Genomic DNA, 24872 nt, shown 5'->3' with positions numbered 1-24872 from the left:
ATTCTCATAGCATAATTAAACGTATTCTAATTCATATGTTATGCAACGAGTGTGCGTTATTACACCTGTCAGATACGTACAGTACGTACACTACACACGCTTATATAACGCGCAAGTACATATAGTAATTATGAATATACACAAATAAATGTGTGAATGTAGCAGTCACGCACAAACACAGTCCGCCGGCCCGCCGCGCCGCACATTTGGACTTCGTTCAAGGCGCCCGAGGTAAGTCACCAGTCAGCACTCCGAACACCCCTCATTCACTAAACAACCCCCACGTCTCTAGTTACACAACCTACGGTTACCGTTAGCCTCTACAAAACATGAACGATCCTATAGTTTTAACTGATGACGCGAAATGCTCACCAAAAATAAATCCATGCTCAATCTTATATTTAGCGCGCTTGCTCGGACTAAGACGTTTCGGCCAGTTGAACCGGGATTCAGTGCAGATCGCCAATCGTTTTTCCATCGTAAAAAATAGCGTCTAGTGCTTCCCATGTCAACAAACAAACACCAGGTATGGTGAGCTGCAGATGTACTAGAGAGTGACCTACGCGCTTCAAGGTAACCTCGGTGCATTAGTCCAAAATAATCTGTTGGCCAGTAATCATAGTACACAACTTGTTCACACCTATTTCTACACGAGCCCACGCAAACATAACGTGTTTTCAGTTAGAGATTCACATATTGAAACGATATGTTGTGTTCTTAGTTTATACGGTGATAAAGTGCAACAGTTTTGGTGGGTTCGTGCAAAAAGAAAATCGTGAAAGTCTCATGCGAATATTTTAACTGGTAACAACAATAATTTTGTAAAAATAGAATTGAATTAAATTGAATAATTAAACACATGGAATCTACATTGTCGCCAGATAAAGAGAAAGATATACCACCAGTGCCAATAAAAACATATCAATGGGAGGACTTGAGAAGAGCTCGTGAGGCGGGCGCGTACCCGTGGACGCATCTGTTGAAGGTGCCGCTGCAAGGGGAGATCACCGCCGAGGACGTCATCCGGGAGACCACGCCGCGCAGGAGCATGTCGCGCGAGCTCTCAAGGTCTCGGACGCGCTCGCCCGTCGACCACGATGTGCAGAGAATACTCAACCTGGACTCCTCGCCCGGGAGCAGCCGCAGGCTCGGTGAGGAGGGTGAAAGTGAAAAAGTGCATATACCAAACTTTTCCAAAGAAGTTTCTTTAGATTCCGAAGATGATCCCATTAACCAGGCTGTGAAAGCTTATGTAGTTAAACGTCCTGAGAGTCAAGCTAGTACTCACTTAGCCACGCCTATTGAAGTCCCCAAAAATGTATCCCCGAAAGGTATTTTAAAGCGTCGAGTGCCTGAGCAGCAATATAATATCGGAGTGACAACAGAAACAAGAGAGAAAACAAAATGCTGCCATCCTTTGGTAAACAAAATAAAACACTTGGCAGATAAGACTTTACACAAACTTGAGCGAACTGAAAATGAAAAATCACCAGTTACAAAACGCAAGAAAAATGAAGAATCGCAAGAAATAAGACAGTTAAGATCATCCCCAGGCGCTGTCAGACGACAGAAGTTTAGTGCGATAAAGTTAGGAGATTCCGATGAAATGAGTAAAACTCTGAGTGTGGACACGCCAGTAACAAAGAAAAATAAAGAGCATATTTATGAAGACATAGAAGAAGCAAAGGACACGGAGAAAAGCCTTCACTTTTCGTCCGATGTTGATAAACATGGTGAGGATGATAGTAATACTAGTAATAAAGAAAATGAAAGTCTCATAGAGAAGAAATCTATAGCGTCTCAAGACCCTAGCTTAGTTGTGGAGGATACGGCGCTAAAAACAGACGAACATGTCATGGAAAAATTGCATAAAATGGACAACGTTAACAAAGAGGCCGTATTGCTGGACGAAGAGATGGATCCAGACGAACCCAACGTTGATGAAATATTCCAAAATCAATTAGAGGAAAGGGGTGCGAGTAACAACTCCCCCAACATCACCATCACGGAGCTAACAGGAGAGGAGGCGGCAGTGAGCGGGGACCAGCCCGCTGCGACACCCATCGAGTCATCACCCAGTCCCAGCCCTAACAACGTCGACGACAGAAAGTTTCCTAACAATGAATGGTCTAAACCCAGCAGGTGAATATTTTTTTTATTAGTTTACAAATAATCTCATTGTAGTAAGGCATAATACGTAACAGTGACATAACAGTTGTGTTTCAACACATGCAAAGCGAACGCGCTAGCTTCTGACTGTTTGATAAATATAGCCCGGCCCGACCGATCTTCCTGCACATTGGGTAAGCTCTTTAAAATTGTCATCAGTGATCAGTGCTCGCGGCTGCTTTCACGTCTGTGATTAGTTCATTTACTGGCCGGCTTTAACAACCACGCTTAATGACTCATTGTCTGCGTGTAAATGACAGTTCCACTAGTGTAGTTACGCTCAGGTAGTTTACGTAAACTAGTTAAGTATGGCCGGGCTCGGGAGTCAGTAGTAATGAGTAAGCTTCGGCGATGGACTTCCGAAGGTGGCACTCCCATTGAACGACCTGTGAGACCCACGCGAGAGGGTAGCGTGCAAGTATTCACGCCGGATGTCCGATGCGCTTGTCAGTTCTTTCAATGCGACTCTCTGCTGCCGGAGAGAGTGAACCCGGTCGGAACTAGGCCGACGTCGCGAGCTAGTAACTTTATTTCAAACGAGAGGTAAGTGTTACACCTAATTTAATTTTCTATATATTCAGCGCATTTTATAACTAAATTATGAGCTGCAAAATAAATTGGAACTAGTTGTTTTGCCGGGTGGCTGTGGCTAAAATGAGCGCCGGCTGTTGGCCTAATTGTGACTCGAGAGGCGTGCGTGTGTGAAGTTTAAATATAACTCAAATCTTCAGCGACGAATCACAATTTTTGCGATTTGCATTTCATTTTTATATGCTCTTTGTTCATATTTATGCTCAGCGATTAATTTATTGTACGATTAAAAACTCTCTTAAATCTGTGCTGCGTATGATGCGAATTTATGTCACACGATAAAGTGTACTTACAGTGGACTGATTTAATGACAATTACACGTTATTTTTCAGTGATCACGAATATGAAATCATCGAAAAACCGCCACCGAGTATTATTTACACTACTCCGAGTTTAGACGAGAAGTCAAGACAGGCGGCAAAAACAGATGACGAGTTGTCAAGTACCACGTCTTTGGAACGAAAATATTTACAACACGCGTCGGACGAAGACGAACAGTTTGATGAGAAGGAGACGCACGACGTCCACCACGACGACATGCTGAGCGCCGAAGCACTTCAGAAAGACATTGAAGACAGATACTTCGTAAACACTCCATCCACGCCGTCGCGCACAGAATGTGACGTCAGCACCAGCCAGGTCGACTCCTCCGCCCTGGAACAATTGCCCCTTAAGCGAGACAGTAGGAACAAAAATGGTGAAACCACCGATAGTAAAATCCAACAACGCATCCGGGAGGGCACAGGTAAATTGAAAACACAGGCTGGAAAATTAAAAACAAAACTGCAAAGCATCAAAACAAAGCAGTTCAGCATGCCTGAAAGACCAAAAATTTCAATGCCCGATCGGCCTAAATTCAAAATGCCACAAAGACCTAAGATATCTCTCCCTGACCGACCAAAATTCACATTACCGGACAGAAGGAAGTTTAGTTTACCAGATCGGCCAAAATTTAACATTGCAGAAAAATTAAGTCGTAAAAAGTTCACTTTACCTGAACGACCTAAATTTAACGTCCCAGATTTCCCTAAATTCAAAATGCCTGACAAACCAAAAATAAATTTCCCGAGCTTAGGCAGGAAAAAAGAATACAAGGTCGCACCTGACTCCACCGATTCCAATGCCGAAGTCTCAAATGTTGCCACCGTAGATTTTGAGGCAAGAACTTATCCCAGATTATTCAATAGAAAGAAGAAAACAGAACTAACCAAAACGTCGTCGTCGCCAACACTAAACAGAGAAGATACGCCACCACCCACATTCACGTTCACGCGCGTTAAGAAGTCTAAGGAGGACACCACCTACATCCCGGACAGTCCAGAACAACCGCGAGAATACGGTAACATCGAGGACGACGGCGAGAACTACGACGTCGAGGAACACCGGCGGATGGACACCACGTACGACTTCGACAAGGTTCCCGCAGACTACATGGACGAGGAGCCCGAGCCGTCCAACCTGGAGGACAGCCACCACGTCACATCATCATACGAATCACCGTCTAATCAAGAATACACACATGTCATAACCGAAATTAACAATGACGAATTTTTTGTTCGACCGAGAGGTATATCTCACGAAAATATTCAAACGAGGGAATACTTGAGTGACGAGACACGCAAGGCTTTCCAAAACCCAAAGAATATTCTGTCACTGTTGGGGACCCAACCGGGAGTGAACGACGAACACATGTACGTCAACGATCCTGAGGCCGACCCCGAGCTGATGATCGATGACAACGAACCGCTAAGGTATTCGACCGAAGACTTGAATGACAAGGATGACGGGTACTATACATTCCCACCGGTGAGACCGTCGCGGACCAAGCGGAAGAAGAAGGAGGAGGAGTCGACGCCTTACATCGACGAGAGCGTGAACGCGAGCTTGCAGTTCAGCGAAGTGGACCTGGGCCTGGAGGAGCAGCCGGACGAGCACGAGCAGTGTGAGGTGGAGGACAACATGCACGTGAGCAGTCACCTGGACTTCACGCCGACAACGGACCTGCACTCGATCCACGAGTACGCGAATGACGAGGTGATCCAGTACCCGGAGAGCGCGGGGGTGATGTCGCAGACGTTGCCGATGCCGCCCAAACGCAGGCGCAAGTTCGGCAAGGACAGCTACAAGCACTCCTCGCTGAGTGACTTCAACCACGCGATGCCGCAGGAGCTGTGGGAGGCGCCGCAGGAACACGACAATGCTGACGATGTGAGTATTCCGTATGCGACTAGAACTAACACTTACTAATTAACCTACTTTAAATGCAATAAATACAATTCTTGTTCGATTTAGAAATTAATTATTCTCCTAACAAACATTTCCTTTACCTTGCGTTTGAACAAGATCCCAGTTCTCACATTTAAGCACGGTTCACAACCACAAACTATTTGAAATTAATACATCAGAAAAGAATTCATCGCACTGGATCCTCGATATTTCATTTTAGGTAAATTAGCAGACTTAATACACAAACATTAATTAAGGTGATTAGTTATTAGGATAGGTGAAGGAATAGAATACTATAACATGAAAACATTTAGTATAGAATAATAACAGTTGGGCAGATGTGCTTATAATTGAACGCAAATAAATATATGACTAGCCTCCTTAGTACTGCTTACTATTAGCGAAATCTAAAAATATAAAATCAATATTGCGTTTCCTGTATGACTGTCGTAGATTTTACAATAATAATCAAGTGATTTATTAACTGAAGTCGATCACTGACGCTTATGATAGTCAGTTGAGAGTTCTGTAGCGCTATTCTATCCATCTATCGAGTATCGACCACCGACTAGCTATCGAAAAATTTCGTATAAAAGCTATTATTGCAGTACTTTTAAATGTTAAACTCACGATACTCGATACAAACACACAGAAATATAACCTCCTGGATTCTGCGCGCTATTTGGTAGCGCGAAAATATTTTCCAGGATAACAAGTATCCTATGTGTTAATCCGGGTTATAGTGCAGAAACGTATCCTAAAAAGATATCCACCTTTGTACCAAATTTTATGATCCAGTAGTTATGGCGTGATTGAGTAACAAACATCTAAACTTTCACATTTAAAATGTTAGTAAGATATTTTTAATAGTATAATTTGTATACTTATCATCGTGATGAATGGCCAGTCACAGACATTATGAAATATTTCTCGCTACAGCGGAAAAATCCGGGTTAAATTAGAAAATATATTATACATATATGTATGCACATAAATACATAATACCACGCCTGGTATACTCGAGGGTGTAGGCAGAGGTGTATCAAATACACTTATGTTTCGCTACATAAATAAAATTATTTTACAGGAGAGTTTCATAGGAGGAAAGCTCTCGAACATAATTTTTGTTGTCATACGGCGTTGCAAATTAGAAAGAAATAGTGAGATACGAACGTTATAGCGCTGTTTCTTTCTCACACCAAAAAAGATATCGCTTAGTAAAAGTCCTCTTCGGAATTAATAAAATGAGGTATTTATAGCATCAAGCAATCTCACAACGGTGTTTAGACTTTGTTACGATAGTTATCTTTCAAAATATATAATTTTCATTTTCTCCAACGGTGAAGGAAAACATCATGATAAAACCGTGCGTGTCTACAAAATCTGATTGTGATGCGAAATCCCTGACTCGCACTTGACCAGCATGGTGGATTCAAGTCCTAACTTCTACCTCTTTTGGGAGGAGACCCTTTCCCAGTAGGAGTAACGGGTTTAAAAAAACAAATCATTTTCCATTACTAAACATAATTTTTAGAAACAATTATTCGCAAACAATACAATACAAACAATACAGTCTATTTTTTTTTATTTGTCGCTGCTATCTAGGAATCAAGTCTTATCGTATTTTCTTAATTATAGTAGACTATAGGTTGCTTACCGTAAAATTTTTGCTAAATATTTTAATTGAACATCTATCGATATTGAACTAATACAATTAAAGCGGAAAATATAAAGTCTAAAAAACATAGTTTTTAATCAACTTCAATAAAAATACAGTTAACAAGTGTGACGCAGATGTAATCACAGTATACGTAATATTTCAGAACAACTCGAATACTGAACAAAACGGAGCGGTTTTAAAAATAACTTTTATCTGTTTAACGGTGTTCTGTGTTGGCATTGACACAATTCGACAAGCAGTAAACGCTGCTCGGAATATCCTGTTAGAAAATAATATGATGGATCTGTAGCTCGATTCTCTACCACTATCGAATATCGATAACAACAAGCTATCGTGAAATTTTGTATGAAAATCTGATCAGCGCCTCTAGCGGGCTCCGTAGAAACTATTTTGGCAGTATATTTTAAATGTCAAACTCTCGTTACTCTATAGTACCAACTGCAGAGGACCGCGCTACTAATAATTTCGGTTTTGCAAGGACAAAAATTATAGTTTATACATCAAAAGTACATATTTAAAAACGTAAAATCACTGAACGAAATACTTATATTACGTATTTGTATAAAATGTGTCAGAATATTATGGTAAGATTTACCTTACTTTATTGAAGTAGTTTGTATGGCTGTAAGGATTCAATGAGGCGCCACGGGGTGCGCAATTTGCAAAAGAAAATGCTAGATAATAATATCTTGAACTTGAATTACCCTTGTAGAAAGCGTCAAGGTTACTGGTTTACTGGGCTACCTTAGATAGACGATGCTTTAAAAAACAATCTTTAGTTTTGTAATAACATGTTAATTAATCTATATAATATAACATTACTTGTCCTGACTGACTGAGTGATAATAATTTAGGCTGTTGGGGTAATCTGGTGTAGATGTCAAATTCAAATTATCCTTTATATTATAAACTTCGCACAAAGTTTCATATGAAATGGCCACATATTTTTTGTCGGTAATTTGCCCTGTATGATGGCATTAGCAGTGCATGGCTACTATTATAATACCAAAATGATAAATGACAAAATGTGGGAGTCCTACATACACCTACGTTCAACTAGTAAAATAAGATTAAAAATAAAAGTGTAGGTGGTTCTCGTAACGCAGTAAAAAACGAGTATTAAATTGCATTGAAATATGAATCTCAAACACTCGGCTTATAATAAAACTTTGACTCTGTTTGTCTTTATCCGTTCTGATTAGTTCAGGCGCTCAGCCCTAGTTGTGCTCACTTGTCGGTAAACAATCAGTGGGTTAAGCTACCTTAGTGCGGACATTCCAGAGATGGGTGGCCGTTGACCGTCTCTGGATTGCGGAAGGCACGTAAAAGCACGGTCTAGGTAGTAGTCACTTATGAAAGCCGTGGCATGAAATACCTTAATACCGGTAGACCTATAACTATGTTTCATGAATCTGAAGTTTTAGATGAATCTTATGTCTGAATAGATTTCTGTTCATTAACTTCGCCAATTACAGTAGGTTTAGGATATTCCAATTTTATTCAAAACGAAGCTTGGAAGTAAATGTTATCGTGGTAAAAATAGAACGAAATTTTGTGTCAAGTTTATTTTCTATTGAATTATAGAAACCAGTTTAACCACTAACAAAAATAAAAAAGAGTTTTCTTAAATTTCTGCACCTACACGAGGTTTATTTCTATAAAGACAAGCCCGACCTCTTGTAGGAAATAACCTTAAAAGTGTTATTGATTTATCAGTTTAGCCGTGACACGCAGGCCGAGGTACTTTTGCATACTCTAATATTTAGTATGACATGTGAGGTTTATGGGTTTTGCTTTGAGAATTTTTATGAGATAAGTGGACTTGTGTTATGTACAAAGAGACTTTAAAACTATGAGTACTGTAGCTAGACAGTTATTTTAGATGGTTTACCAAGTGAATAAGTAAATATTGTACTTAGTAGCGTTCTTTAGTGTATGCCTACACCTATTGAAAAAAGGCCGTTGAATTTTTTTACACGTTAGTGGGTTCAGTAGCGCGATTTTGTACATTCGGTCCTATCGAGTATCGAAAGTTTGACATTTAGAATGTACTGCCAAAATATTTCCTACGACGCCCGTCAGAGGCACAGATCAGATTTTCATACAAAATTTCTCGATGTCAGGTCGGTTGTCGGTAGTCGATAGTAGCAGAAAATCGAGGTACTGGTCAGTGGCCCAATGAATGCATTTCGAATGTTAAATTATGTTCACGCAAATTTTATCCCGGTTCTTAACCATCCATACTAAATAATACTATAAATGCAAAAGTAACTCTGCCTGTCTCTCTGTTACTCAGTCACGCCTAAGCTACTGAACCAATTTGCATGAAACTTGGTATGAAGATATTGTGATATCCGAGAAAGTACACTTTTTACCCCGGGAAAATTACGCAATCCCATGGAAAAATTCAGGTGGCGGACAAAGTTGCGGGTAAAAGCTAGTTTGTACATAAATCAGAGTTACGATATTTATAGATAGAAATACGGCCATCACTGTGGACGGGCGTCCCTATCGTTCAACGATTAATAACTCGATTTTAATAAAATTGTTAATACACTTAGCTTTCCCGCCACGCGTTAGGACTAACCTCCCCGAGGCTAAAACGCAAACAAAATAACAGTTTGAAAAAATTTATCGTAAAATCTCTTGCACATTTAGGTGAAAGTAATTTATCGAACATTCACTTCTCGTGCAGACACATCGACCTAAATGAATTAAATAGCATGTTTTAAATTAGAAAATAAGTAGTTGGTGAAATATTTGATGCGACCATTATGAAACTTTTACAGACGTAGCCGTTGTCGTAGCTATTAAAATTCTTTTCTCTGACTGAAGACAAATAATGTAATAAGACAAAAAGTTAATGTAAAGTTACTTAATGACTACGGCGGCTACGATGAAAACGGCTACTTTTGAATATACTTTAAAATGGAAAGAAATTTTAATGCGTATGTTTGAGTTCACATTATTTGAAATGCAACAATTTTATTTATAGCTATATTGAGTACTACGAAAAGCGTCTTATGCGAGCTATTTCCCTATTTCTTTAATTAAATGAACCCCAAATTTACCTAAAGTAACCCAATTTTACGCTACTATAGTGACGAAATTATTCGGAAGACACCTAATTTGCACCCAACTATGCTTAAGAGATTGTGGTTTATACATGTACTAAATTCTCGAGTTTCACTCAGTTAATGTATTACCTTCGCTGCAGCACACGTTAAATTAAAGAGATTTTAAGACACGATTCAGTATTTTGTCGCGACTCTCGTACGTCCTTACTAATGTAATAGAATAAATAGCAACATGAACAGTCATGTAAGTACAGATTTATTTATGTTTTCTTGAGATGAATGAAAAAATAGTTTTGTAATTTTTTTATATCTTTTTCGAGAGAGTCACTTTCTGCTTTCTGTATTTTCGTTTATTAATGACGGTCATTTAGCTTCAGGCTAAAGGCTGTACTGATCTGGATTCAATTTCGCATAAGAGTAGGTTTTATCTCGTAATTATAGGGTGCCAACACCATGAAATGCCATAAGCCTCAGGCTAAAAGGGGACGCCTGACACGAGACATTCCAAACAAAACCCGACGATTTCCAAAAAATAGAAGACACGTTATGCCAAATTTTGCGATATTTTAATTTTGAGCTGAAAGTTGAGTTAAAACGCTACCGGTGTCTCCAGTAGTTGGTACAAAGCGGAACATTTATGTGCTGAAAATTAGGACACAAGACAACGCTGACACGGTTCCTTGTACTTGCGCCTCCGTATTCTGGGAAACATTCTTAATGTCGTCACAATATACACTTAATTAGAGAAGTTACATACCATAAAAAACATAAAATATGTAAAAAGATAAAACATGTTAAATTTACTGTGCAGACTTAAATGGAAACACCGGATAAGACACACAAAAATCATGTCGGTAATGTCTTGCAAAAAGGTCAGGTGCGTAGTACTCGTAACCGACGACCCATGACAACATGTATGGATGTGAATGAGGCAAAGACAGTTTGTAGGTTTTACCAAGTGGCGTTGTTTGGTAACCTAAGCTTATGGGTAAAAGACGTGATTTTATATATATATACTAGCTGACCCGGCAAACGTTGTAAAGTTGCCATAAAAATAAAAAATAAAAGTGTCACTTAGGGGCATGAAAAATAGATGTTGGCCGATTCTCAGACCTACTCAATATGCTCACAAAGTTTCATGAGAATCAGTCAAGCCGTTTCGGAGGAGTACGGTAACGAAAACTGTGACGCGAGAATTTTATATATTAGATATGGAAGTACAGTAGAGTAAACAAACAGTGGTGTTGGTCGGTCCTCGAGATTGGCAATCTGCTGATAATCGTTCGATGTCCGGTCAGTGGTTATCAAATTAAAGGTCAATCTGGTGCGGTCTCGCACTGTGACGCATAACACTACTGTTGCTAAGGCACATCAAGGAAATTGCAGCATGATTACCTACTCTCGACTCAGGATTAGAAGGTGCAGTCAGATTTATTTATTTATTTTTTTATTTTTTTTTATTTTTTTTTATTTAGGGAAAATCAAACAGTTACACACTTACATTGTTATAAAGTAATACAAATAGGTACTTCTTATATGTGAAACCAACAACGTTTTCCACGTATTATAAATAATTATTCTGAGAACTGTGCTCGAGTGAGACATGAAATGACTTTATTATTAATACATTTAAGTAATGTTATAAATTATATAAAGAATAGGAAATGATATGCAAATAAATGAACATATATCACAATATAGAAGACCAAAGTTAAAATTACACAAACTGTAAACCATCAAGCTTTTCAATTATTTTATACCTAAACTGATCAGCTGATAAGACGAATAAATCCAGATCTGTAAAGTGATCATTGTAATTTTTGGCAATACGAGTTAGCGGTGCGCGGACTCCAGCATTTGTGCGAGAAGATCGAATAGCAAAAAGAGTATGTCCGCGCACTTCGCGTCTCACTACAGTTCTGGGGATGATATAGCACAAATTGCCAGCTAAATCTAAGCAATCGTATCGGTTATTGCATAAATCATATAAGAACATTGTCTCAAGAAAAAGGCGTCTGGCTCTTAAATCATGTAATTTGATAGTACTGTTTACGTCATTGATTAAGTTATGACGGCAACGGTATTGCATTGCTTTGATGAACTTACGCTGAATCCCTTCCAAGTTATCTATATATATTTCTTGTACAAAGGGTTCCATATAATAACGGCATATTCTAATTGGGACCTGATGAGTGATTTATATAAATGTATATAGGTATAAGTTCTTTTAAATTCTTTGCTGGATCGCATAACAAACCCATACATACGGTAGGCATTGCTGACAATTTTATATATATGTTCGTCAAGGTGGAACTTTTCATCAAGCAAAAGTCTGGACATGTTCAATCTAATCGGCCACTAGAAGATGAAATAACGTGTAATTATTTATTTTATTGGCTCAATTTAATGGACTCAAGGCCTAACCCCTCCCTCATTACGGGAGGAGATCCTTGCCCAGCAGTGGGGCATTAATGGGTTAAATATTTAAATATTTATTTATTTAATTGTTGCCTTTGGTCAAAGTCAAGTCAAAGTCAAATATATTTTATTTCAAAAACTATTGACAAGTATTTGAAATTGTCATAGTATTTTGAATCTACGTCGTTTCGGAAAAGCTGTCGTTCGTGAGAAGAAGCGGCAAGAAACTCACGGCTTGCTATTTTAGTTGTAAATTTTTTTATGTAACAATGTTTTGGTAATGAGCTGTATGCCGTGTTGAGAAAGAAAAACATTACAAAATATAAAAAATAAAGTCAATCACAGATTTAAAAAAAAGGTCAGCCAAGGATATAAGTCAATTAAGCTGCCGAAGGCCTCTGTAAAGGTTTTACTATTGTTCTGAGTTGACTTTAAACATGCTCTTCGAAACACGAAATTTTTATGAGATGACCGCACTAACAGTTGACACACTGATCGTATACTGACCAGTGAGCGCTGACGAGCGCAATAATATCAAATATTAAATCTTAAGACAGGATGGCAATTTTCCGCAAACGCCGAGTGAAAATTATTTCAAATACACATTAATTTAAATAATTGAGCTCTGGTGCACTTAAGATGAGATCAAAAGATGAGAAAATCTAGCGTGAATTATTGTAGAATATATCATAATTTTATTTATGAGTAATGGTGGAGGTTTCCAATAATTCTGGGAAAGCGCATTGAGCTCGTACCGACCCTGACACGGTTCGAAATGAACGTTTCTCAGGTAAATCGATATTTGGGCGTTTGCTCTAAATACTAGAACTCAATCTAGGACATCCAACATAAATACACATATATTCTGGAGCACTGATTGCGTCACGGAATACGCACTCACCCCCCAAGTGATTGAGGGCCCAGATCCAAAGCATCACACAAATGATTTTTTGGTGCTATGAAGAAAATAATTTTGATTATACATGCATGCATGAACAAATAAAATTACGCTTTTTTTTCTTTTGAGTTAGGCATCTAAGCCTCTCAAAGAATCATCCTTTGGTAATAAAATATTTGTGTAAAAAACCATTATTACACAAATATTTTATTAATTAGGATTATGAAGAAAATGATCGTAATAAAACCTTAATTACAATTCTTTTAATTCTAGAATAATATCATAAATTCAGTAACTTAATTGTTTTATTTTTGAAAAAATGTATGGTCCCAAACTCATACCGTGACCTCTGGCCACCTCGAAAAGAACTCAACCCCCATATAACCGGTCAGTTTGAGTTAAGAATTGGATACCATCTCCCAGCAATGAGGCTATAACAATCTAAAGGACTATGGGCAAAAATGTATGGGCTCCGTCCCCACCTACCAACAAACATGGAACTGATACCAACGTGTTCATAAAGTGCCCCCTATTTAATTAAAATCCTTTGTTTTTGATAAATCAGTGGGAATATATATTTAAAAAAAAAACAATTTGTAATTATTATTTAACGTATATTTTTATTTTACATTTGTAAGTTATTTTAACATTATTGTTATATTACAGTACTAACTCATATGTATAATAATGTCCTCCTAGCCGATATACGGCTACGGCGGTCAGTTTCATTGAAACTGGCCATCTGTGCCGGACTTTGTTTATAGTGTCCAAGTGTGTGCACAATACACAGGTACACTCTCTATTCCATCACTCTCATAGTTTGGTGGGACGGATAACCGACACGACCAGTGAGAGGTCAGGCGCAGGACCGACGGCTTTACGTGCTCTCCGAGACACGGAGGTCTTCGACCTCAACTTCCTAACTCCGGGCAATCTCTAGGAAATTCTTAACAGAAAATCTCAGAAAAGACTGTTTGGCCCGACCCAGGATTCGAACCCGAGACCTCTCGCACCGCAGAGGCACTCATATGTATATACTTATATCATTTCCATTATATGGTTATTACATGTTATTGATTTCATATTTCAATAATTATTTTTACTCGTCAATTATAATGCTGTCTAACAGATGCGCTGGCAGATTAAAATCTGATCAGATCTAAAATCGTGGGTTGGAGAGCGGGGGGAGGGGGTTATTTTGTACCCAGCTATCTTTATGTGCATGCGGCGTCCGCCGCTGTGCACTAATTAATAAATAAATGAGCATGTATTTTGGAATTAGTCGTCAATAATACGTTAACGAGATATTTGTTTAAACGTAAGATACTATGAGAACCCCAGGCATTTGGGCAATGTCGCCATAGTATAAAAATATCGTCTTGCCGAGATATATCAATTGAGCTACATTTCATTTTTGTTGATGGGTGGGGACGATTCCGCCCATAGTCCTTTATTTATAAAATATATTCTATAATATAAATACGAAATAATAAATAATAGCCACCTGAAGATAGCGGCAATTTACCATCTTGAAGTGAGCTGTTGGCTGACTTCCAAACGTCCAATATTTTCGGATGAGCATTGATTATATTTTAGGAAAACGGTTGACCTAGTTAAAGAAATGTGAATAATAATATATTTTTAATGCGAAACGGTCAAGAGCAAGTAGGCCAGGTAGACAATAAAATCTGATATATTTCATCGTATGCAAAAAGACAGCATTTAACCTAGTAATACCATCTAACATCATAATGTATCATTGTAGAGACTGAAGTTTATTTAAGACTTTATTAGTGTTTATTTTTATTCAATTTTACGACCAACATGCGATGTAAACATAAAACACGTCTGCTTCCTATAGGCAGAGACCAGAGAACGTCACTTGGTATGATCCTTACAATCTACCTATGTTTATTCCACATCCATACATTTAGTCATAAAGGCGTTGTTTATTATAAAATAATACGTATGTATCGAACACAGTAAACACATTATTATGAACAAGTCCTATATTCCGTAAAGATGAAAAAATACATAAAATGTTTTGTTCCTTTTCAAAAGACTTATTCGTGTAATTAAAACTAGGATATTTATAGCATAATGTTATTTGGTTTATCACTCACATCTGTAAGTAATAAAACCGCGCCGCCTGTGACGCATAAGTTTTAAAATCCAGTATCACGATTTACGCATACTTATCCAATAGATAAAACCACTGCAAACATAAAATATCATTCGACAACTCACACACGGTCAATTGATTCCGAATTACAAACTAAGCAGAGTTGCGTGCACTATGGTAACCATATAACTGATAACATACACTTATCTGCTCTTCAATATATAGAAGCATTAAAACATTGTCTAAATTCTACCTGACAAACTAACCGAAAATTACTCAGGGGTGGTGAAATCAGGGTTCATGAAAGCTTGAGGCTAAACGGTTACAACGGTTTGTGGAACTGCGAAAATGTCCTGCGGCATAAGGTCGACGCTTTGTGGCGCAAAGGAATATAGGTAGCGCTGGAGGCCAGTGATTCTGGGGATTCTCTACGGGATATGGAGACCATAGGCTCTGTTCATTAGGAACCAAGGCACATTATTTGGCTAACCCAGAAACAGGTTTTGAGGGACTGGTTATGTTTGCATAATAATGTATCTTCTTCTTATCGTATGGTTAGTGGTCAACCTAGTGTCAAAGTTGTTCAAGCCGCCCGAAGGCCTTTGACGAGAGTTAACGACTGTTATCTGGATTGACAACAGCCGGGACCGACATTTTACGCGCCGTCCGAAGCATGGAGACGCCCAGTTCAAATACCACTATGTGGTGACCCATCTATGGAACGACCGCACAAAAGGTTGCTTAACCCACAGATCGTTTACCGACCGGCAACAGGCTGTGGACGCCTCATAATGTATGTAATAATGCGATTGAGGATATTTTTAGTCCAACCATAGACTTTACAAGAGATATTTCTCATCGTGTAACAATTTTTTATACCATTTACAAAGGCATATACTACATCACGCAAAGACAAAGCAACATACATAGGTAACTACTATGTCTTCAAATCAAAGGTATTAGTTATAATGTCAAATGCCGCAGAATTTCGCCGCGCGGCAAATTATTCATAGGTCATCTATCTTTATACTATCGATCGAACAATATCGTATGATCTATCGAATTGTATTGCTAAAAAATGCATATAACGAGCTCACAACAAAAGCTTTGTCATCGTATCTTATTTTTTCAAATCCTAGGACGACACACTAACCACTTTTCGAAATCAAGTATTTATCAAAAATATTATCAGTTATGAAATCGGTGAAGAAAAATATTGCCAAACTTTGAGTGCATGAAAGCTTTTAAAACAGTTAATATTGAAAGAATATCTTAATCAGTACACTACATCATTTTACATTAATATGGTATTATACAAAACTTAATCAAACTTATGAGACTAAAACTATGTAGTCTACTGAATAAAATAGTCTTTTCGCAAAAAAAGTATATACTAAATAAATAAATTTAATCCATTACCGTCCCACTGCTGGGCAAGGGATCCTCCCGTAATCGTAAAAAGACTTAAAAAAGAACGGCCGAACAACCTAAAATACTAACTAGATATAAGTCCCGTGATTACGGACCAGCAAACTAAGATACACCACAAGAATAATTTTAGTATGAGTAAAATAGATACCTGCTACAAATTATTGATACTACGTCAGTTCTATATCGGCATTCATACTATCACGCCTTGTTCCCGCTTGGGTAGGCAGAAAGCTACAAAACGTCACAAGCTCTCTAGTTGCTACGATCCTGCGAACTCACATCGTTCCATTCACTATCATGCCCAGTAAAAGTATTAAATATTAAATATCAAATAATTTTGTAAACAGACATCTTATTTAAAACAATGTATGAATGTGAAAACGTACAAGAGACATGAATCATCAAATTCAGATTTGCAAAGAAATCAGTAACAACAAGATAGTATGAGAAAATATTCAGTCCAGCCGTTCTATTTTTAGTTTCCGACTGATAACGCCATCTCTGTTTGTTTTCACGAACTAAAATGCCTCATCCCAACTCACTTTCAGGAATGAAAGAAGTTAAAAGTATATGTTAACGTTTTTTCGTCAACAGATGGCGGTAAGTGTAGTTTCCACCTTTTTAATAGACTGTAGAAAAGTTTTCTGAGCAGTGTTTGTTTCTGAATGTATTGACTTCAGCAAAGCGAATATGACCAAAATGAAATTGGTAGAAAGTCGTGCAATTAAATGAAATATTAGAACACTTTCATATATTACAACACGCCTGTTACACGCGAAGGCGTAAGCAGAGGTGAACGAAATACGACCGCCTTTTGCATCAACAATGTGATTCCCATATAATAGTAGGCGAGCTCATAATTATATTCACTCTTTAGAAAGAGGCTAGCTAGTATTATATTATCCTCTATACGGCGAAGAAGTCGTTCAAACGCTCAGCACTATTCCATGAATTAGAATGTTGTACCCGTATCGCTGAAACTCTAAACCCTTTCAACGAAAGCGAGATTATTAAAACTAGAAATCCTTATAAAATCCTCAGAACTTTATATTAACTGAGAGAGCAGGTGATTGCGAACGTTCTAAAACTTAAATAGCTTTGAGAACAAGGCCTTCTTGGTGCATCTGTTTATCGGTCTGTGTGCGGTAAACAAATACTACTAAACGAATTTTCGTGCGGTTTTACCAATATATAGAGGAAAAATTTTATGGAACATAGAGATTACGTAGAATGTAGAGTAAATAGTTTCCTATAGTTTTCTGTAAAAAAGTTTTTAGTTCATGTGTAATCGAGGCAAATCGTTGGTTTTTGGTCGGAGTTGGATTTGCAGTAGTGGTGATGTGGGCTAAATTATAATAAAATACAAGGTACCTAACACAAAATATTAATATCACAGCAGCCCCATAGCCCGCAGCATAAATAAATATATTAGGGAAACTCTTCTTCACAAAAAATATTATTTCATATTTTCAATGTAATTTTTAAGCTTAATGAAGTTGTTATAACCGGGTAAAATATATTTCAAATGGAGCTTGGATTTCTCTTTATTAAATAGTAACAGCATTATTACAAAAATTGTTAAACAACAGTTGAACTCATAGTTTTGGACGAAATAATTAATAACTTTAGAAGTTTCGCATTGCATTACTAATTAAATATCTAATACTAGCTGACCCGCGCAACTCCGCTTGCGCCACAAAGAATGGGTTAAAATTTTCCCCGTTTTTGTTATATTTTTTACTGGTGATCTGCTCCTATTGGTCGTAGCGTGATGATATATTATTATAACGTATAGCCTTTCTCGATATATATATCGAATAGGCTATCTAACACTGAAATATTTTTTTTGAGATTAGCGCGTTCAAACAAACAAACAAACAAACAAACTCTTCAGCTTTATAATATTAGTATAGATTACACAGGATTCAGGAATGAAAGCGAAGCATAATAATTATTTCAGGTAAATGTGCTTGGTAATATTTTAATTGCGATGGGACTATTTGGCGATTAAAAAGAGTGGCATGGAGTTTCTTGCTGGCTCATTTTATTGGCCCTATCTTTCGAACTAGTGGCTGTCTCGAACTATATTTTTGACCATCATAAGTGTCAGCATTTGACTGAAATAAATAAGCGATTTGATTTCGATATAAGTAGAGATTTCAAAATCTCGGAATTTGCATCATCGAATATTTCAGCAGCTAAGGAGCTGATTTTTAAAAAAGCCATATGACTATTTTTTTTAATCCTGAGATTAAAAAAAGGACTTTGGATATCTCCATGGAATCACATTAGCAACCAGTGGTTTAACCACAGAGTTAAATCAGAAACTGTCACGATTATGATATAAGTATTGAAGTATAGATTTGAAAAGTTGCCTAACTTTATGTCTCAGCAGCACAGTTCTTCGTAAACAGTAACCTTGACAATTAATACGTAATGTACCTACGTAATATTGTAGATGGGCTTAATTAAATCGTCACTCAATATCACTTAATAGATCACAATTACACCCTACCGCTGTTCCATTATTGGCTTCATTTGATACTATTCCTGTATCTTACAACCAAGAAAGCATTTATGGAAAGACTTTAGAATAACACCAAGAGAAGCTAGGTTTGATATACATATTATTTTTCTTGTCCTTATAAAATGGTAAAGCGTCGGCATAACATGTTAACAGATGCTGTCAAGGTGACAAACGATCGTCATAGGCAGTCGTACATAGTAACACGGTACCTCAGGTTATACCCGAATGTGCCCAAAGGCGTTCCCGCGGCCTCGGCACTAAGCGGCAAGGAGGCAACACCTTGGTGGTTTAGTGGGTAAGCCTTGCCCTTCTGGCTCGGAGAGCCCCACATACCCCAGCGCTCCCCCGGGCGTTGGGGATGCAATTTCATGCATTAACCAAAAAAAAAAAATGTTACACCCGAAGATGTAGACAAAAGTACACACTCGTTTTGCCATCAACAATGTTAGTCCCATGTAATAGGACAACAATTTTCGAAAAAAAATGATACCTTTGCCACCTCTTTATCTACATATGTTTAATAAGGGCTGTAGTTTTATAGAATACGTAGAAGATATATTTTGTACAAAAAATACGTAGTAGTAGTTAGTATTTGTAGGCACAAACAGATGCGTCTTTTGTTAAGTAGTCTTATAATAATATATTACGGAACAACCTATAGGTACCGTACTTATTGAAATATTACACAAAGCACAAGACATTTATTAAAAGATCTTATAAAACTGGTTACTAATATCGTATAAATTCTCTCAATAATACTTTAATTATAATGTATTCTCTTTCTTACTACACTCAACCTGGTAGAGCAGTAAACGGTCAATGCGCTTAGTAGCCGATAGCTCGAACAGACCAACGCTTTGTGGTATTAAAACTTATTCAAGGAGAAGCTTAGGTGTTCTCAAATAGTCTTTATTCATTAGCTGCAGTCAAAGCTCTTACAGAATAAATTAAATAATCTATTACATACATACATACATAAAATGACGCCTTTCCCCGTGGGAGGAGGTAGCGACTAAAAAACGCCACTTGATATGAACCCTACAGACTACTTTTGCTTCATTCACAGTCTAGTCATATTGTCATACAGGACAACCGGTAACAAGTACAACACCACCGCACAAATATGAAGATTATTTTTGTTTTAAGAATTAATGTAATGTTTATCACGTTTCAGATAATCGTATATCGTACAGAACATGAGTACGTGGTGCCTCAAGACTACGTTCAGTCCACCGTCACGGAGCAGAGCCCGCTGCCGCCGCGACGCAACCGCTCCCGGAGCTCGCGGGGCACCTCCCTCTGTGACGACGACCGCACGTCCCACGGCGCCGAGTCCCTCACCCTCGATACCAATATACCACCACCCGATGAGGACATCGACAGGGAGATACGCCACGACAGCCCTGGCTACGCCACCGTAGATAAAACACCCTATACGCCCACTAAAACTGCCAGGCGATCCAAAAGCAAAACTCCACCGCGTCGCCGCAAGAGTAACAGCTCCGAACGTAAGTACTACACTGTCGGCTCCAACAAATCCATCGGACCTGACCGTCCACCCAGGAAGAAGTCGTCTACAAGTCTCATGACATTAGACAGCTTTACCAAACGATCAGTGAGCGGAGATTTGACGCAGTACGTCGAAATTGACGAGCCGTTTGAAGAAACGCACAAAGATTTGAAGTCTGGTGAAGTTGTTAATAAGATGAAGGATAGACCTCTGCCTCCTCCGCCGCGGCCTCCGCGAGGCTCGAGGCGCGGCAGAAAGTCAAGGAATGATATGCATCAAGCGACATCTCTCGATTTACAAACAGCTATGCAGCTTTCTCATGACTACGAGGATGACCACATTGACCACGTTGATCACATGGACCACACTGACCACACTAAGCCCGACGATGTCGTGGAGATCGAAGTGTCAACACAGACCGACCCTCTACCAGACGATGTAGATTTTGAACTAGGCATGGACGATAATCTCGACATGTCTATGTCTAGCTCACTCAGGGACATTATTGATGAAGATTCAATCATGAATAAGAGTCATTCGAGACTTATGGAGAGCCCACGAGTCTCACGCCCTGTCTCTAGGTCAGAAAAGTCTTTGAAACTCTCTGATTCTAAATATGACGTATCCAAACAAAATATAGGGCGAACGTCCCCCACTGTTATATTAGTAGAGAGACGGGTATCAAGTCCGACGCGGATAAACGAACGTGAAGAGATGTTAACCGAAGCTTCGTTGACGGTACAGCACATAGATATCGATGAATCTCGAATCCCAGATGTACCGCCGCTACCGAAGCCGAGAGGCATCTCAAGCACCAGTCGAGCTTCTAAAAATATTGTACAACCGAGCGAAGAGCGCGCGCTCGAGCGAGTCAGTGACGCAAGCAGAGACGTGCAGTTAGATAATTTGATAACTCAGCGACTTCAGGTGAAAGATTTAGACGTCGGCCGGCTAAATGTGTCTGAACTTCAAGCTAATAAAATTTTGGTATCGGATATAGAAGGGATGACGTTGCAAGTTTCAGAATTAGATTCTAAATCGGGTCATATATCAGTGAGTGGCATTGAATTTTCACAGACTGTTATTGACGAGATCGTCAAAAAGTTTGCTGAAATTTCAACAAATCTAGCCCCACCCCCGCCACCACCCCAGCAGATGGCAACCTTAGAAGTCGTGGAGCCCCCACGACCTGTAAGTAGAGAAGAACACACACAAACAGACGAGCCCCCCAAAGAAGCCCCGGAAACTAAACCGGTGGTTAAATCTTCCCTGGAGGAAGAGACCCCACAAACGCCCCCTCCACCCCGGCCCCCGAGCGCGGACGAAGCAGCCGCACCCCCTCAGAGACCTCCTCCCCCGGATCTGGCTCCACTGCTATATTCTTATTTACAAGACATATCCTTGCCCCCTGCGTCGTTCTACCCTCTCCGCTCGTTACGCGAGCGAGCTTTCGCTGAACACCAGGAGCCTCTGCATCAGACTCCTCCTCCTCCCACGAGACGGGCGAAGCGCAGGCCCGCAGCCCCCCACTCTGAGTCGAGCTCCGACGACGGAAAGCCTCGGCCCTCTCCCAGACGCATGCCTCCCCCGGTCAGATCTCACGAGCCGTCGATCACTGAGGCGGGCGCTCAGTTCCTGCGCGTGTGTCACTCGTCCATCAGCAGGACCATCAGGAACATGTTCAACGCGTTCATGTCGTACGTGAGCGGCGCCGAAGACAAGCGCGACGTGCAGATGGCCATGGTGATCTTCCTGGTGCTGATCGCAGGACTCATCATGTTCGGTCTGAGCGACAGTCGCGCCGTGCACCACCATCACTGGGAGTTCTTCAACCCGCCCGATGGCAAGCCTTGATTAAATACGTCACGATGAATGTATTGGTGTAATATCCGTCATCTTTGTGCAAAACGAGTTAATTTTAAGTTCAACAGACTTGTTGGACGCAAGTCAAATTCTAAAATTGATTTGTATCGGATTTCTTGTTAGTTTTACCCTATTTTGTCCGTTTTGTTGAGATTATTATTATGTATAAGGTACCAATTAGTAGTGAGCACAAAACTATCATAATTATTTATTTTATTGTTAAGTATTAATTAATTAAACCACGAAGAGGCTCAGCCGTCCGCAATGTTTTCTAAATTGTTCGTTAAGTCGAGGTATTGTTTCCTACATATAAGCGTCTTAGCAAGTCTGGTAATACATCGTAAAATCATGAACTGTATGATACAAAGGCGTTTTATGAAAATAAATATTAGCATTTCACGAAAACCAGACTTTCCACTACAGTTTATTTATTTATAATAAACATATTAGTTTGTAAGTATGTAAGTATACTCTGTCAAAGTCTTGAGCGTGTTGAAGTTCTAATAATACAAATAATATCATTCACAAAAATTGTGTAGATAGTTCGCAATAACGTGTACACTATTCGAGGGCAGACAGTTCTAGTGAGTATAGCCGATAAGGTTCACTAATTTATTAAAAAGTTAAACTTATTCACATATCTTTTGAAATAAGAATTTCAACTAGATCACAACGTAGTTTGGATCAGCTCAAAGAGAATATACCAAAGATTAAATAGAGAGGGACTGCAAGTTAGAACGATATTTTGTTATTCGAATTTTAAATTTAAATTTGACAGTTTGCAAAATTACAAGATGGCGCGTCGATATTGAAGAATAATAATTTCTGCATAGCTCAGACGATGGTTCGCGGATGTCCCTCTGATAACGAATTGTTTTATTATTATAGAGATAATCAAAGCTTATAAAGATCACGTTATTTTGTTAACTAGTTGTATAATAATAATGCTATTAACCGCACTGTTTAATGAATGTAATGTTTCAAATAGCGTTCTGCATTTTATCAATGTTTTGTTGTGTAAAGGAAAATAAAATATATTAAACGAATCTCTTTGTATTTTTTTCGCCCCTCTACAAATAAAGAAAACTTAAGTTAGAACCACACGGACCTCTGAAAAATCATTTAATAATCTACAACTTACATGAGCCTATGTTATGAGTAGTGCTCAGCAGGATTTGGCCATGAAAAGATAAGAAGATTTCTCACTTCGACAAGAACTGTTTGAAGATAATTTTAAACTAATGGCCGAGAAGTACCTATCTTTCTTCACAGTTTTCTGTTTTCTTTAATATTGGCAACACAAAAAGCATAACTTAGTACCCATACGAGTATACAATAACCTAAAGATATACGAATAATATTGATGACATTTGCTGGAGTAACCGAGCAATATTTAAAAACTGACAAAAATGCTGCTTTTTATCCTTTTAGTCCAAGTTTAACTATATCTACCTGTTGGCAAACAATATTATCACCTGGATAACAGAAAATACTTTAAACTAAGAAATCCTTTTACATGGACGATATAGAGTGCGGAAATTTGTATAAAATAGTGTGTTGCCAATATTAAAGAAAATAACTATAGCATTATCGAGAAAAAATCAGTTCGTAAAGTCCCTCTCTTCACAGGTCCAGGATTCGAATTCATCGAAGGCAAACTAGAATAGATGCAATAGTAGCATACCTCTGCCCACGTTTACGAAGAAGATAGCGTCATTTTTAAGATGAATACAAACCTATTTAAATATGTTAATTTTAATATTCAAGGTAATTTCGAAGAAGTTATTTTTATATTTCAACTAGGAACCGATATTTTTACTCACTTATTGGAAAATATGAAATTCTGTGCGAATTTTTACGGGTGCAAATTAGAGCCCCTTAGCAGAAAAGTGTTGAATTTAGTCGCAAATAGAACTCTACGTGGGTGTTGAGTAGGCTGTCAAGAAATGCATATAACTACTTCAGATTTTTCTGATAAGAAAAGTTATTTATTTTGAGAAGTTTAAAATTCAATCGAAACTTTTTGTCGACCCCTTTATGCAAAAGAAATCCCAACGCTATTGTTTTGTAGGCTCACCATCAGCCTAGCAGCTATGTTGGATTCAGTTTTCAGTTTCACGGGACGCAGCTGAATACTAATATTCTACATGGACACACTGCCCATCAGATCTTAGAGTACAGCATAGTGGCATTCAAATAGTAGTCAACTGAGATACGTGATAGTATCCCTGGTAATCAAACAGAATGACAGTAGCACACATTACCTCTACTACAACAAATGTCAAAGTGACACTAACGAATGTCAAAATTATCGTTTATCAATTGACAAGCATGCTTTACAAGACCACTTGAATTTTTT

General features: G+C 38.5%; 1 protein-coding gene across 5 annotated transcripts; it reads left to right on the top strand.

Moving 5' to 3' along the window:
• Positions 1-114: 114 nt before the first annotated feature.
• LOC142986485 (uncharacterized) lies at positions 115-23559 on the top strand. 5 transcript variants are annotated; one of them, XM_076135005.1, is made up of 4 exons: positions 115-231; positions 882-2142; positions 3093-4968; positions 20315-23559. In XM_076135005.1, the coding sequence occupies exons 2-4, from the start codon at positions 1049-1051 to the stop codon at positions 22502-22504; spliced, it is 5160 nt and encodes a 1719-aa protein (XP_075991120.1). In that variant the 5' UTR covers positions 115-231; positions 882-1048; the 3' UTR covers positions 22505-23559. The 5 variants fall into 5 exon arrangements, with proteins under 5 accessions (XP_075991120.1, XP_075991118.1, XP_075991121.1 ...); XM_076135003.1 differs by lacking the exon at positions 115-231 and adding an exon at positions 422-573; XM_076135006.1 differs by lacking the exon at positions 115-231 and adding an exon at positions 430-526.
• The last annotated feature ends 1313 nt before the right edge of the window (positions 23560-24872 follow it).

Source organism: Anticarsia gemmatalis, chromosome Z, assembly GCF_050436995.1.
Source record: "Anticarsia gemmatalis isolate Benzon Research Colony breed Stoneville strain chromosome Z, ilAntGemm2 primary, whole genome shotgun sequence".
NCBI classification, from domain to species: Eukaryota; Metazoa; Arthropoda; class Insecta; order Lepidoptera; family Erebidae; genus Anticarsia; species Anticarsia gemmatalis.
Note: the sequence above shows the minus strand (reverse complement) of the source record. Positions and strands in the feature narration are given on the sequence as shown.

What these genes read in the sequence shown, in the direction of transcription:
- LOC142986485 (XM_076135002.1), top strand. Translation starts at nt 860, where the DNA reads ATGGAATCTACATTGTCGCCAGATAAAGAGAAAGATATACCACCAGTG. An exon ending in GAATGGTCTAAACCCAGCAG is followed by an intron (nt 2,143 to 3,092) that starts GTGAATATTTTT and finishes GTTATTTTTCAG; the next exon opens with TGATCACGAATATGAAATCA. An exon ending in AACACGACAATGCTGACGAT is followed by an intron (nt 4,969 to 20,314) that starts GTGAGTATTCCG and finishes ATCACGTTTCAG; the next exon opens with ATAATCGTATATCGTACAGA.